Source organism: Phodopus roborovskii, unplaced genomic scaffold (genome assembly GCF_943737965.1).
Source record: "Phodopus roborovskii unplaced genomic scaffold, PHOROB, whole genome shotgun sequence".
In the NCBI taxonomy this organism is placed as follows: Eukaryota; Metazoa; Chordata; class Mammalia; order Rodentia; family Cricetidae; genus Phodopus; species Phodopus roborovskii.
In genome coordinates, this window is record NW_026126540.1 from 20873277 (window position 1) to 20889888 (window position 16612).

Here is a 16612-nt window from a genome sequence, read left to right on the forward strand (position 1 = left end):
ACTACTTCATACTCTTGGTCAACAGCACATCATTTCCTACTCCTGTAATTACCCTTCTACTGGAGAATAAGGGCATTGCTTCACCCTTATAGCAACACCAGAATGGAGATTCTCATCAACAGGATTAACTTGTGGTTGTTCAGGGATCCACCCTGAGTTACCAAATTGGACATTTTGTTATTTTTGTGTGTACACAAAGGCACACAGTTTCTTTCCCTTTGTGACTACTCCATGTCATCTCCCCACATCTCTCTTTGATAACCGGTGCTTCCACAGCTGTGAACTCAAAGAGGGCAGGGCACAGCCTGTCTATCCTCATAGGTCTAGCAGGTTGGGCTCAGACCAGTCAGGCTGAACAGAAAGAAGCATTCCTGTCTTAACGCTTTCCGTTTCCACCCTGAGAGAGGCAGCAGAGTGTGATGCTCAAGTGTATCCATCCAGCAGCCCACTAGGCCAGTCAACCTGGGGAAACATGCTTGCTTTGTAGAATACCAGTTTCAAGCAAGGCACAACTAGAACCAATCTTCCTGCTTTTTTCTTTTTCCCCACCATCCTTACTTGCAGCATCTAAGGACCAGCCTCCATGGCATTTAAACTAGACATGTTTCACAACACACCCAAAGAATACAAGGACGATTGGGCTGGAGAACATCGCAGATTCTGGGAACTTGAGTTCCAGAGACCTTCTTGAAAAGAAAACATGAAACATGTTTATGAAATGGGAAATTGTCCAGGTGGAGGGGCAGCACAAAACATCCCAGGCAGAGGACAGAGACCAGGCTGGATGGGAGCAGGCTTAAGGGAGCAAAGCTGGGAGACAGCGGTAAGAGATGTCTCACTTGATACCCAAACCCTGGACCCAGCTAAAAGGCACAAGACGACAGACTGGCGTTGGCAGGGCTGGAATGAGAACTGGAAGTGCCCTGCAAGTGACAATATACTGCCACCAATTGTCTATCAGATGTCACTGTTATGAAGGCTGTACCTCCATAGCCTAGCCATCCAGAAAATTCACCGGACTTGACTGAGATGGATCTCCATTACCAGACAGTGCAATGTCCTCAGCCAGGAATTATGCCTATAGTCATATGAGCCACATGATCCCCAAATCCTCACTCCCCACCCCAGCCAGGTCAGCATTTTCAGCCCACATTACACAACTTGTCTGAGTTCCTTTGCGTTATCTAAAGAGGGCTGTGCTTTTAGCAAAACTGCCTTGGTGCCTCGGCCAGGGCTGATTCCACAGTAGGCACTGAGTGGCGATTACTCAGATGAGAAAACACCACATGCAAGGACTGCTAATTCTGCCTGTACTGCAATCCTTCTTTTGCAGCTTCCAAGTGTCAATCCTAGTTTTTCCTCTGGGGCCACATAAAATGAATCTAATTCTCTTCCACATGATAGTCCTTTAAGCGTGAGAGGGGAGTTATGACATCCCCCCTGAGTCTCCTTTACTTCTGACCAGATATCCTTCATTTCTAACGCTGCTGCTGCTCCCACAGGCACTGTCCTGTAAATACACCGTGTCTTCTCCTCTCTTGACCACAGACAGCCATTGCTGAACCCCTAACGGCTGCTCTCCTCATAGCAAAAGCACTCTGGCAGAACTGGGCACATAATCCCACCATCCCTCACAAAATCATTCCAGAACGTTTCTCACTGAGGTCACTGGGGATAGAGTTGCTTAATATAACACTAGCCCCATCTTAGTCCTCCTCTTATTGGGGGTGGGTATTTATTTACCTATTTTTTCTATGCTTAGGACTGGATCAGGGATTTGCACAGGCCAGGCATGCATGTTTTCTACCGTTGAGCCTACCTATCCCTAGTCCTTAGACATCTTGCCTCACAGGCCACAGGAGAACTTTCTAGTTGAAAGCAGGGGCTTTCCTTACTGGTCCTGCAGGACCCACACACATAGTTTTCCCATGACTTCCTACCCTCTGATATTTCCTCTTTTTTTCTTTGGATTATACTATAATTACATCATTTCTGCCTTCCTTTTCCTCCCATATACCACTTGTTGATGGCTTTCAAAGTCACATAACCACCCCTCCACTGTGTGTGTGTGTGTGTGTGTGTGTGTGTGTGTGTGTGTGTGTGTGTGAACCGTTCAGCCTGTATATTACTTATATGATTTTAGGGCTGACCATTTGATGTCAGATAAACAACTGGTGTGCTCTTCCCCAGGGAAGACTATTTCCCCCATCTCAATATCCTTCAGTTCTTTGTTGAGGCTCCCTGGCCTTTTCTTTATTCACACTAGCATGCCAGTCATTGTCCTTTCCAGCAGTCACGTTGGTGAGACTTCATGGGTGTAGCTTCTGACATTCCTAGGAAACACAGTCTCAGAGCGAAACTCCCTGTTCTTAACCATCCCCTCTTCCATAACTGCCCCGAGCCTTCAGTTCTGGAGCTGTACTGTAGGTGCTTCCATTGGAACTGGGCTCCACAACTTTTCATTCTGATTAGTCATGGCTTTCTGTAATACCTTCTGCCTGATACAAAGAGTTTCCTTGATAAGGGGTGAGGTCTACACTTATCTTTGTGGATTTCCAGGGTTTTGCTTTGGGCCTGTCCTTTCCTTTTGCTACTGTGGTGAACTCATCTAAACTCATCTAATCATATGGTCTATGCATACATTTGTACATATTTGTGTATGTATGAATGCATTTGTGGGTGGAGGCCAGAGGTCAACATTGGGTTTCCTTCTCTATTCTCTGCCTTTTTTTTTTTTTTTTTTTTTTTTTTGAGACAGGGTCTTTCACTGAACCTGCAACTTACATATTCACAAGACTAGCTGGCCAGCAAAATCTAAGACTCCTGCTGTCATCGTCCCTCCCACCCCCGCCGTCCCTGCTAGGATGACATGCTTCCATCACCATACCTGGCTTTTCACATGGGTACTAAGGACCTGATTTCAGTCATACTTGTGTGGCAAGCATTTTACTGACTGAGCAATCTCCCCAGCCTTTAGTCACATGACTTTAAACAACATTTCTTCTGATGTCCTCTCCTCTGCTCAGAACGCCCCCTCAAGACCTAGATGCATCTATTAAATGGCCTATTTAACATCTCTAGTTGGGTATCTAATTAGCATCTCACACTCAACTAAGCTCCTGGGCTGGAGATGCAGTTCAGTAGTAAAATATATGCTCAGCACATAAGATGCCCTGGATTTCAGCCCCAGCACCATCCCCCAAAGCAAAAACTGAGCCTTTGGTCTTTACCCTGACCCTGTGCTGTCAGTACATAACAATTTCACTCCTCCAGAATTTAAGGCAAAAGCATATCACCTGAGTCCTATTACTTTCTTACCTTGTACCCAAACCATCAGTCAATAGTGGTAGTTCTAAGTTCAAGTTCAAAGTAACTCTAGAGATGGGTATCCCTGGTGCTAGCCACCATCTAGTGCTGAGACAACTAGAGTAGCCATGGAGAGACCCCACTCTTTCCTTCCTAGGTTTACTCTTAACACAGCAGCCAGAGTAACTTTGTTCAAGCAGGAATTCTAACATGTCCCTCCTTTGCCCACCTCTTCCCTCCCCCAACCCACAGATGGCTTCTGATATGTTGAGAAGCCCTGATCCTAAGGATCCCTTCAAAGTCTACTCTTAAAAAAGCTAGTTCCTGGGACAAAAGTCCCAAGCTCTAAGGACTTTGGAGTGACAGGAATAGTTTTGCTATTCACGGTAGATCCACAGTTGTTTTATTGTTTTTGTTTGGTTTGGCTTTTGCTTGTTTGAGACAGAGTCTCATGTAGCTCAAAGTGGCCCGAACTAGCTATAAAGCTAAGGACAGTCCTGAATTTCTACCCAAATGTTGGGATTACAGGAGTGTGCCATTGTGCCCAACTCCACACCTGGGTTAACGTTAGGGAGGGCACTAGACTAAGCTGAGGTAGGAAGACTAGAGGCTGCAAACTCAACTGGGAACCCCCCAGTAAACATCCCAGACACTCAGGGTTCCAACAGCTTCTGGTTAGTGAATACATGACTTGTGGAAGACGTTAGTCTTGATGCCTCAAGCAGAGGACATGGCAGCTCCATTTGGACCTTTCCAGATCTTTACCCACAGGTCTCTTTGAAAACTTATGACTTTACTGAACTCTGTGGGAAATTTGTGAAATTATCAAATCCAAAAGGGCCGTGGCAACTCCTGACCTTGAGCTGAGACCGGCATGTGAAGTGCAGGGAATTTTGTTGGGACGTGCTCTTCGCTGTGTGAAATCTGCCTAGCTCAATGCGATGAGGGTCGGAAATGCAGTGCGGTACTGAAGGCTTTGCTGCTTGCATGTTGCATTTACGCACTCACACCTCCACCTCTTACATCGATCACCAGCGCTTTCCCCCGGTTCACTACATCCAACTACACCAGGCACATTCCTGCATCTCTCCTTTGCATCTTTTCTAAGTTACCGATCCCTGAGTAAGCTCTCCAGCCTAGGATGGTTTGGATCTTATGTTGCAGTTTGCTCTTCCCAAAGCCCATGCACTAAAGGCTTGATGGTGCTGTTAGGAGATGCTGAGGTCTTCAGCAGGAAGAGCCTAATGGCGGGTGAGGTGACTCTTTCCTCTCTCTGCTTCCTGACTGCTGTGAGATAAGTAGCTTGGTTCTGCTACACATTCTCCTCCCAGATGTTCTGCTTTACCACCAATGCAATGGGGCCAAGCAAGCATGGATTAAAGCCATGAGCCAGAATAGACCTTTCCTCTTTATAGGTTGCCTAAAAGTTTGTCACGGCCACAGAAATTTGACTGATTTAAACTGTAGACCAGCCGTGCCATATCCTAGGCCCCCCTTCTATTAGTTTATTATTCTCCATGACCCTCGCCATTACTCATATTGTAACTAAGTTCTCATCTACTGGATCTTTCCTTTATAGATCTAAGATACAGGCATTTTCTTTTCCCATTTTATTACTACCAACACAGCATTTAGAAAATATATGTGGACATTCAAAGTATTGTTAAAGCTTGCCTTCTGTCCTCCTTTTTTTTTTTTTCTTTTTAAATTTTGTTTTGTTTGTTTGAGACAAGGTTTCTCTGTGTAACCAACCCACTCCAGCTGTCCTGGAACTCACTCTATAGACCAGGCTGGCCTCAAACTCACAGAGATCCACTTGCTTTTGCCTCCTGAGTGCTAGGATTAAAGGCAAAAAGTTTTATTGATCCACTTCTTGTTCAAGTGGGTGTCCAGAACCAGGCAGTTGTGGAATATTACTTTAATTATGTAAAGATGTGTTACATTTGTTTATGCTGCATTTGTTTAACTATGTAAAGATGTGTTGCTTTGCCTGCTTAAGGCACTTGATTGGTCTAATAAAAGCCTGAATGGCCAATAGCTAGGCAGTAAAGGGATAGGTGGGGCTGGCAGGCAGAGAGAATAAGTATGAGGAGGATTCTAGACTCGAGGGAGGAGTGAACAAGGGAGAAAGAGAGGGAGATGCCTGGGGGCAGCCAGCCAGTCACAGGCAGCCAGCCAGCCAGACATGGAGGAAGCAGGAAAGAAGGACATACAGAATGAAAGAAAGGTATAAAGCCCCAAGGCAAAATATAGATGAAGAGAAACAGGTTAAATTAAGTTATAAGAGTTAGTGGGACAAGTATAAGAAAAGGCCGAGCATTCATAATTGAGAGGCCTCCATGTCTTGATTTGGGAGCTGGTGGTGGTCCAGAGAAAGTCTGCTATAGGTGGTGGTGATATACACCTTTGATCCCAGCACTTGGGAGGCAGAGGCAGGTGGATCTCTGTGAGTTTGAGGCCAGACTGGTCTACAGGGCTAGTTCCAGGTCAGCCAAGGCTACACAAAGAAACCATCTTGTGGGGGAAAAAAAGGGTGGGTGTCCAGAAAGGGTAGAAGCTCCCTCTAGATGTGGACTCCCAGCACAATCCACAGGGCCACCCCCTCCCCAGCAAGGACTTCATGAGAAGCTCAGCCTTGGTCTGGATGTAGGCAGAAGAGGGCTTACCGTCTGCTCTGCCACTCCTGTAGCTGCCTTTACACTACACCTCCAACGCCAGTATTGCAGACGTGGCTCATTTGCACACAGGGAGGGACCGTGTCCACACTACTCACTTCCTTATATCTAGATGTAGCATTGCCTCTGCTCTCCAGTTCAAATCTTCTGAATGAATGTTTTATGTAGTTTTCTCAGTGAATCCTAATATTCACCACGGACATTCTTATCATTAATGCCATTGTACTGATGGAAATGCAGGGGTGTAAAGAAATGAAAGAATTTATGGTTCACAAAGCTGTTGGGATGGGAAGACGGGATTCAATACAGGGTCTTCCTGCCGTGGAGAGCACGAGCTTGCTGACGGATCGCCTCAGCTTCACGGCTGCCACTCTGGACAGATGAAGTTAACTCATCTGAACCTCCGTATTTTTTCATCTATAAAATACGGCTGTGAAGACTGGGTGATCCAAAGTATATGAAGTGCTTAGCCTCGTACATGTTATGCAGATGAAGCTATTAGCAGTAATTATGATTATAGATAGACATGAAATTTCACTAGCCCGTTTACCATCAACATCGTGGTTCTCAGATCACATTAAGCTGGTAAACAGTTAGGCCTTCTCCTGGTGGAAAGGAGCACATGGTGCACCCAAAGGGACAGCCACCGCTCAACCTGGCGCGAGTCCTCTCGGACGTGCATGGCTGATCTGAGTGCGAGAATGGAGGAGCAGGAGGTTCGACCTGTACTGCTTTCTTCAGTTCCCTGTGGTACTCAACCCACCATACTCCTCTCCAGGGGCCACATTTTCAGCTCTGCCCCCCTTTCTCCCCTGATCAGTGACCCAGGGAAGCAAAGGCTTTCTGCACCTCCATGGGGCTCACCAGTCTCAGGGAAGGTGATGCAGAGGAAAGGTCTCCAAGCTGCCCCAGGCTTCCCTAAGCCACAGCATTCCCAGACACAGGGCCCTTTATCCCTGAAAGGGAGCAGCCAGGCAGAAAGACAAAGGCCATATCTGATTCCAACAGGGTGAAGACCACAAGCTGGGATAGGGAAGCTGGCAGAAGGGGCCAAGAAAGGGGCTGGGGTGAACTGGAGGAGGAAAAGGGGAGGGGCTGGCATCAGCATTCTTACTTTTCTCCGTGCATGAGGAGAGTATAAGAAAGATCTCACAACAGTATCACAATTCACATTTCCAAGAAGCTTTTCATGCAGGCCCTTTCCCCAGACACTCCAGTGTGGCTCTCACAGTCCAGTTCTGTATATAACGTCTGGTTTTTCCTCTCCTACCCTTAAGACATGCAGTCCTTCACAGGCAGAAAGCAAGAGTGGCCAAGAGGGGCAAAGGCTAAGCAGGCTGCCTGCGTGTGTGTCACCTGGCTGCTATCCATGTCCTTACCTACAGCGCAGGAGAACTGTACCGCCTTCCAGTGATGAAGACGTTAGTGCATGCAGGACACAGACAGCCTGGCTCTTAGTGGGGAATTCAGTGAACAGTGTAGCAGTATGAAGATACGGGGATTACTCAAGTGGCTCCAATCCCATCATCAAGTGGTCTCCTGCCTGTCCTACTTCACACGAGGACGCTGAAGTGACTGGAGAGCTGTGAGGCCAGGTGAAAGATTCTGAATACCCTACCTGCCTCCCAAAACACGGGAGGTGAGCGAAGGGTACAAAGCTCACCTTTACCCTGTGCCTGGACCCTCTTACCTTTGTTTGGTAGCTACCCCTAACTGAGCCATTTTCCCCAGGGGAAGAGCTACAGGTCACAGTCTGGAGGTCCTGGTGGTCTGGGCTGCCCTCCGCTCTCAGGCTTGTGAGAGATTGTCTTCACTTTGTCTGCCCTCACCCCGTGCTTCCTTTAACATTGTGTGCTGGCAGTGCGGGGACACTACCATCCCAGTAAACCTTGGCTTATATGTCTTTAAGTGAAAACAAGCTGGAGCCATGACCCAGCAGGCTCTAAAGGCTCAGGTCCTTTCTCTCATTCTTACCCTTGTTAGGAGGTTTGCTTGCTGTGTGTCGCTGCACTGTCAGGCCGTTTTATGTCTGTCCCTGCTCCCAGACGCAGGGTGAGAGCCCAGTTCTTACTCTACTCTAGTCCAAAAGGGTAAACCTAAAGGACCTCAGTAAATTTGGTTAAAGGAAAGAGTGAGTGAATGAAAGAGTGAGTGAATGAATGAACGACCTTGAGTGTGACATCACTCCCCCAGACCTCAGCAAGAGCAGAGGAACTGTCCAGAGGGAAAATGTACCAGAGAGACCCAGTCCCATACTCCCAGCAGGAGAACCTCCTGTGCATCAACTGTCGCCTTTCCTGGAGCTCTGCTTTTAAGTACATGAACAGCCGCGAGGAGATGGCATGGTTGCTAAAAAAACAGAAACCAAACACATCAAAACAAACCAAAGAAAAAACCATAACAACACTACCCACAAGTGACAAATACAGTTTTCTCTCAAGAGCAAGCCAGACTCATTCCCTGCCTCTGGGACCTCCCTCAGAGCTCAGTACACGAACACATGTAGCAACCTCCAGGCTATCTGGAAAAGAATGCCCTGAAAGAGGCAATTCATATCTCACAGGGCCAGGCAGTTTTTATATCTTAGGCCTATTTACACGTGGAGCGAGGAGGAGAGGGAAACAAATGTGCTAAGCCACAGGGTCTCCTCCAGGCAGTAGCCTCAGGGATCACAGGAGACCCAAGGGGACAGCCCAGCTTGAAGACTGGATGCAACAGCAAAGAAGGACACTGAGCACACTGCCACACACGCTTCCGCCACACACGCCTCCGCCACACACGCCTCCTTGCCCTGGGTCCCTGTACCCCTGACCTAGGTTGCTGGGCGCGGACATGCCACCTCATCCTACCTAGTCCTGCCACTCTCATGTCTTCTGACCCCAGTCACAAGTTAATGCTACTGTTTCATCCACTGGCCAAGTGGGGGTAACAAGGGGCCAGAAGGAGAGCAAAGAGGACACGATATCGCCCAGAAATCTTACTGCTGGCAATCTGATACAGAAAACTAAACGAGAACAATGCTGTAGGGTCAGGAAAGGTAAAAGGATTTCCAAGCGTTTCCATTTTGCACTCTCACAGACAGTTCCCAGGCAATCTAGAGCCAGGCATTGTCAGCAAAGCCCTAACATTTATAATGCAAGGCCAGGCAGCCTGAGCTTGGGAGGGGAGATGACTCCTCAGCATTAGAAGGGATGGTGGCGGTCACCTTATCCACTCTTCACAATCAGAAGTCCCCACCCAGCATGTCCAGCATGTGGCCTGCCGGTGCCTCCTGAACCTGGCTGCAGCACTTACTCCCTCATGAAGCAATACTTTCTTTTTGCTGACAGTTCTGCTATTAAAAAGCAGTTCTTTGTGGACAGTGGGATACTGCCTCTCCATTCATCCTAGAGAATATGCATTAAGGGCCTACTATGTGTCATCGTTCTAGATTCTGAACTGTCGAACAAAAGTTCTTGGTACTCATAGCTAAGGGCCCATCTACTTAATATCCCTTCCACATGACCTAGGATTTTTCCTGCCTAGACCCATGCAGATGAACAGCTTTTCCTGAGAAAGCTGCTAGGCACAGAGCCACACCCTAATTCAGCTGGAGACACTACTAGTGGTTGGCATGGCAGTCCTGCTCTAGATCTAGCTGAAAGAGTAGAATCGATTCCTGCTGAGGAAGGGGGTTCAAGTGGCAGGGGTCAACTGTAAGGCACTTGGGCTCTACTCCACGTCCTGGGGAGAGAACTGGGAACAGAGACCAGGTGCCTAGAACACTAGAGCCAGCAGCTATTTGAGAACCCTTTGGGAAGGGAAGCTATGTGATGGGGAGCACTGAGTGGTCCACCAGAGGGTAATGCTTCCTTCCCTGGAAGAGGGCTACATCTAGCATTTAAAAGGAGAGATGAGACATGATGGCCGACGACAATGAAAACTATGGTCGCCTACTGTATAAATGTATCCCAGGCATGCTGCTATTTCTTAGACATAGATCCATATCGTGTTTACAAAGCCTGGAGAAGGCAAGGTGGTTAACCCCTTTCACAAATGGAGGACCCCAGCTGGGCGTGATGGCTCATGCCTGAAATCCTAGCAGGCATGAAGACTAATGTGAGTTTGAGGCCAGCCTGATATTAGCAGATGCTCTCTGAGTGTCACTGCATGGGATAGACAGAGCCCCATTGCCAAGAGATGTAGGGGGTCCCCAAGTGCATAGCTAAATCAGACCCTAGCAGGGGTCCCACTGTAGTTTAAGGCGGATTTTCCAAGTGCCCCAGCCAGATAAAAGTCACCAAGCCCACGAGCTGGATACCCTTACTCCCATTTGGTGTCGTCTTCGGTCTCTCCTACAGAGTCTTCTTTAGACAGCTTGTTCTCCACCTCAAGCCATTTCTTCTTTCCCCCTCAAAAGCAGGGTACAGGAATGTGCTCAGCTCTTGGGATACGTTACTCATCTGCCAGATCACCTTCTTGCTTTAAAACGGAAAACTCCATTCCCCCTACCCCCCGCCTCCCATAGGTTGACCAAGGTTGTGCCAGTTTCTGTCAATAGGGCTTTAAGGTGTCCATCCAGGTCCTCCTTGGGAACTGTGCCTGATCCTAGACAACTCACACCATCCCCAAACCCATCCCCTCCATGGAACCTATTGTTTTCCTTCTTGCAGACTCTGTCTGGGCTCCAGGAACCCACCTTGACTGTTCTCACTCACCTACCTCTCCACCAGCCATAAATACAGGACATCCATCACAGTGCTCGCTGTTAGCTGAGCATCAAACATGCCTCTTGTGCCAGCCTGTAATGGAGCTTTGTGTTCTTCATCCTAGAGTAGCTCCATAAAACTCTTAAACTGTCTAGTCTCTGAGCTGTAGTAGCCATCAAAACAAGCTGCACTAGAAAATATGTCTAGAACAATGAATGAATGAATGAATGAATGAATGAATGAATGAATGAATGAATGAATGGGCAGTTTGGAATTCCTCTGATTCTATGCTCTAAGGGGTTCCATTTGCAATGCAGTGTTCGTAATTCTTATTCTTTGATTTATAAAGGCGAGACTCAAGATTCCTTCTATATCGAAAAACAAATACAGTATTAGGATCCTTGAGACCCCCTGATCCGACTGTCACTGTAGAGAAGTGTCTCTCTCAGAATCTTGGCTGCTTGTTTCTGTCAGGATCTGAGACTGGAAAACTTAGTCAGCCCAAAAGTCTACCCCTTGGCTCTGTGTAGTTCCACAGGATGCTGTAGCTTTCTAAATGACTCTTTAAGGGGCAAGAGCACATCCCTCCAATTACTAGGAGATGAACAAGGGCTACATGGTGGTACAAGCCTGTAATCCCAGCGTTCGAAAGGCTGAGGCAGGAAGATAACCTCAAGCTCGAGGCCAGCCTGGGATTCACAGTGAGTTCTGAAATAAACTGAGCTACAGAGTGAAACCCTATCTAAAAATAAAACAAACAAATGAATAAAACAAGCCACCCAAACATCCAACTAGTGGAACTAGCCACACGGTGTCCATCTAGCAGTGACATGGTCTAGCTCCTGCGTCATGAATATTATATGAAAGCCTAAGAGCCGAGCCAGAAGCCCGGGTTTGCATTTCAGATATACCCTCATTTCTCTAGACCTTATTACTCATCCAGAAAATAGGGTCACTAATACCTATTAACAAACCTCTGTGTGAATTAAAGTAAACGGTTCAACAGAAAATAGAATATTCCACAGGCCTGTTACAGAGAAGGAACTCATAACTCCATCCTCTTCCCCTTGAATTCTCTCCTTTATCCCTGCCGATCCCCACCCCAACCTTCAGTTTCCATTGTATGGCAGGTTCTTATTTCAGTCCCAACCCCTTCCCTCCACAGGTGGAGGAAAAATGCAGTGCATGGCAGGACCGTGTGAACCCTGCCCTGACTGTGTGTGCAGGTGTGACAGGACCGTGTGAACGCTGCCCTGACTGTGTGTGCAGGTGTGACAGCACTGTCTGAGAAGCTCTGGTGTGATGCTGCGTGTGCAGGAGTGACCCCTGCAGCGCACACAATCTGGACCTCCCTCTCTCTGAAGGACAGGGCCTCAGGCTAAGTCCAAGGGACCTGTTACCTGGTTCCTTCAGAAAGAAAAACAGATACTGGCAAATGGTAAGTAATTGACCCATTAGGAGGATGCTTAAGAGTAGCCTAGTCAGGTGACAATGGCAGCAGCTGTTAAAACTTAACTGTTACAGTTCTAAGGGTCTAGGACCAGGCACAACCCAGGAAGTAAAGGAAGGTAAAGGCAAAAGCAATTAAAAAAAAAAAGAAGAAATAAATAAAAGGACACACATAAACAACACCACACACACACTCACTCGCATGTACCACATCACACACACAAACACCACACAATACACACCCTCACATATCCCCCACCACACACATACACACATATTCATATATACCACACCACACACAGTTAAACACACACACACATACCACACCACAACACACCAACTCCATACACATACTCACATACACATCACATACCACACATACAACACATACACATACAAGCACTACACACACTCACACATACATTGCACAAACACACTACACCCCCCGCACACACTCCATGTAATTTAAGTGTGTTTTTTTCCCCAGCATGCCTTGATACCCCTCCCATTTTCAGTGTGTGAGTGATTCGCCTGCATTTACGTTGGTGCACTGCATTGGTGCCTGAAGCCTATGGAGGCCAGAAGAAGCCATAGGATTCCCTGGAACTGAAGTTACAGGTGGCTGTGAGCCTCTATGTGGGTGCTGGGAATTGAACCTAGGTCCTCTGGAAGAGCATCCAGTGCTTTTAACCACTGAGTCATCTCTCCAGCCTGCTTTGATTTTTGTTTTAAATGAAAGAAAAAGAATTCCTTTATATGTGGTGAGGTGGAAAACAAATGTATGGTTTTCTAGCACATCTGGATAGTCTCGAACCCATAAGCATGTCTGCTTTACCTGCCTACATGGATGTAGGTCATCCACACAGACCTCCAGTTCTTCAACACCAAATGAACAGAAATAGCAAGAGATAATAATTTCTTACATTGACGAACATCTAAGCACTCAAATCACTTCCACATCCATTTTCATTTTGAGCCATGAAACCTCAGCCCTGGGCAGCTGTATCTCAGAGACACTCATTGAATTCCCTGAGTTCTCACTGCTGGTCAGAGACCGTAAGGCAGAGGCCACATTTGATTCCTCCCAGTAGTTTGACTCGGAAATGTACTCAGTGGCCCGTGTGTTGACAGTGTGCTTCCTAGTTTGTAAGACCGTTGAGAAAGTGGTGTCACCTTTAGGAGATGGGACGCATTGGGAGAACGTCGGGTTACTGAGTGGGCACCTGGGAGTCTGGGTTCTCCTCTTCTGTATTTGCTTCCCATCTCCCATGACATGAGGAGCATCCTCTGCTATGTGATGCTGCTAGGACAGACTGCCTCGCGACACGGCCCAAAAGAATAGAGCCAACCAATACAGGACTGGATTCTCCAAAATTCCTGTTTTGTAGTCATAGGCATTTTGTTATAGTGATGAAAAAATCAACACTACTGTTACACTGCTACACATTCCCTTCCAGTCACATCACACCGGACAGTGAAAGAGAATGGCTTTTCTGTTGGAGGCGCTGCTTACCATCCAATTGTAAACTTCTGGAAAATGAGGAATGCAGTGTCAAGGACCGGGGTTCAGTTCCCAGCACCCACAATGGCAGCTCACAGCTGCCTGTAACTCCAGTCCCAGGGCTTCAGTGCCCTCTTCTGACCTTCTTGAACACCAGGCAAGGACATCGTGCACACATACACATGCAAGTAAAACACTCGTACACATAGAATAAAATAATTTTTTAAAAGGTAGAAAGTGTGAATGGTGAGTCTATAGGACACTGAGGCAGCCGAGACTTCAGCTCAGCAGTACAATACTTAGCTAGAATGTACGAGGTCCTAGCTTCAATCTCCAACACCAAAGACCAAAACAAACAAACAAAAGAATGATGAAAATGTTCATCTGTCTCTGAGCATGAACCCAATGGTGTGTGGTGAAGGGCTGACAGGAGAAAGGGCTGCAGTAGCAGCACTCGAGAGAAGGATTGAGCAGCTTCCTGGTGGGCTGGTAATAAGGAAGAGCCACAGAAATGAGCTTCTAGGAAAGGAAGAGTGGGCACAGCAGCACCGCCGGCTCCTGCCTGGCCCAGAACTGCAGGCTCCCCCCCTCAGAGAGGAGGAGGAGGGGCTAGAGAGATGACTCAGTGGGCACAAGTACTTGCTACTCTTGCAGAGGACTGCAGTTCAGTCCCTAGTGCCCACGTCAGAGAGCTGGCTTCCGCTCCATGGGATCCAACACCCTCTTCTGGAATCCAGCACCTGCAGTCACACACGCACATACTCACACATAATTCTTTGTGTGTGTGTGAGTAAATAAGTAAAATCTTTCTATAAATTAAATAAATAAATAATAAATCTTTACCCCAAAAGGAAAGAAGTACCGCCTCATGCATTTATTCAGACTCTACTCTGTGCCAGATGGAGGCACAGGTATATACCCTTTCCCTGGCACAATCCTGGTGGCCCAACTCATCACTGTTCCTCTGCATCTCTTGCCCCTAACTCACCCCCCTTACCAGAGCAATAAGAATCCTTGTTCCAGTTGTTCTCAACAGACCTATTCCCCCAAATACCTAATACTCAATTTTTGTCCTATCTTATGTTCATGTGTTTTGTATATGCGTATGGTATATGTTGTATGTGGCATATGTGGAGTTCACATGTGGTAAATATGCGGTGTATATGATGTGTTCATAATGTGTGTGTTGGGGAAGTCTGGCTTATCTGTAGCCCAGGCTGGCCTTGCTTGAACTCATGTAATCTTCCTGCCTCAGCAGACAGTGTTAGGATTACAGGTATGTGCCAACACATGTGGCCCATTTGCACATTCATAGGACTTTTCAATTTAGATTTTTAATTGTTTTACATCCATTTATCTGTTTACTTGTTCATTGTGCCTGTGTGTAAGCATGTGCACATGTGACTAGAAGCCAACTTTTGAGGAAACTCAGGATATCAGGCTCGGTAAGATTTTACCTGCTGAGCCATCACAGGGGCCCATCTCCTTCAAAACTCACTGTTTTTGCATTCAGTGCACAAGGGATGACCAGTATCCCAAGTTCACAGAGATTCCAAAAGCCACTCGTTGTCCAGGTACCCCTCGCTGCTACACACCTGCAAGCTATGCACCGTTCCATTTTCTGTTGAGAAATCTAGTGGCTCACAAGGAAAGATGACGGTGGGTGTGACTGCATTTGGTAGCTTTTGATTGACATATCGACCCTGGGCCCAGTAAGGTACCCAGGAAGTACCAGTGGTAAATCCAGACCAACTTCAGTTGTGGAACTTGAATCTGAGCTCTCAAAGTGCCAAGGGCATTTGTGTGTATGCACGTATATGGTGGAAAGGGGATTAGAATAAAGGGAAAGAAGCAAGAAGGCAAAGAAGTGGAATAAAGCTATCTGCCTGAAAAATAGTGCTGGAAACAGAGGGAGGCTTCGCCCTTCTCATTCTACATTAGGGAAGACATCCCACCACCTGTTTCCCATTACAGCCTTCAATTCCCTTCTCGTTCGGGGGACCTGAAGCACAGAGCTGGCTTGCTGATTGATTTAAGTTTAATTCATTTGTGTAATATCCCTGTTCAGAGCAATGTCTAATTAACACTTTTGTTGGGGGGAATAAAACCTCCCATATCCATTAATGACTGGGGGAAGGGAGGAGAAGTTTTCCCAAGCAACAACCTAGAGTCTACAGGGCTGTTTGCTGGCTCTATCTTAGAGATGTCTTAATGAGACATGTCTTCATAATGGGATTATTGCTCCCTTTGGGCTGAGATCAGCTAGGGGAATGAATAGTCAATAGTACATGAGTCAGCACTCATACCCAAGCCTGGGGACCTTGATTCTGGAAGCCTAATCCAGGGAAGGGGTACATAGCTAGCAAGACACTCTCTGAGCTGCAGAATAAGATTCCAAGTATGAATAAACATCTTTCTGGATTCCTCAGCCTCCCCAGACTTCGCAGAGAGAGATAATATCATAGATTTGTTTATAACTGCACAATTTGGAACAGGACGCTTCATAAATGTTAGTTCACAAGTTCCTGGGAGCAAAGAATACCATCACTAATAGGCAAACACTGACAGAAAAGGAGGAACTCACCCAAAGTCACAGAGATAAGATAAGCAAGGGCTAAGTGTGGAGCCCACATCTTCTGATTCAGAAACCTGGGCTTCTCCGGGAGCAGGCTTGATTGGCAGCTCATTAGACATGTGCTATTGCTCTCCAGAGGCATTCCTACAGCCCTGCTGGGGATGAAGGCAAAGAAGGCATTACAGTGTGAACTTCAGCTTCTAGTGATAGAGGATTCAACTAAAATCATCATAAAATGTAAAACCATCTATGTAACCAAAACCAAAACAACATAAACAAACAAAAACCAAGGAATTTAGCCAGGTGGTGGTGTACACCGTTAATCCCAGCACTCAGGAAGCAGAGGCAGGTGGATCTCTGTGAGTTCAGGACTAGCCTGGTGTACAGAGGGAGTTCCATGACAGGCTCCAAAGCTACG

General features: G+C 46.9%; 1 protein-coding gene across 4 annotated transcripts in view; it reads right to left on the bottom strand.

The window, feature by feature from the left end:
• The window catches only part of Kirrel1 (kirre like nephrin family adhesion molecule 1), a 1148154-nt gene that overhangs the window by 1098433 nt on the left and 33109 nt on the right, over positions 1-16612 (bottom strand). For 2 of the 4 annotated variants that reach the window (XM_051199365.1, XM_051199368.1), the window contains exon 2: positions 16204-16349. The exons of 1 other annotated variant lie outside the window; for it this stretch is intronic. In XM_051199365.1, coding sequence (XP_051055322.1) covers positions 16204-16336 — 133 coding nt within the window. In that variant the 5' untranslated portion in view covers positions 16337-16349. The remainder of the gene's footprint in view (positions 1-16203; positions 16350-16612) is intronic. One more of the 4 variants, XM_051199366.1, reaches the window with a different exon arrangement.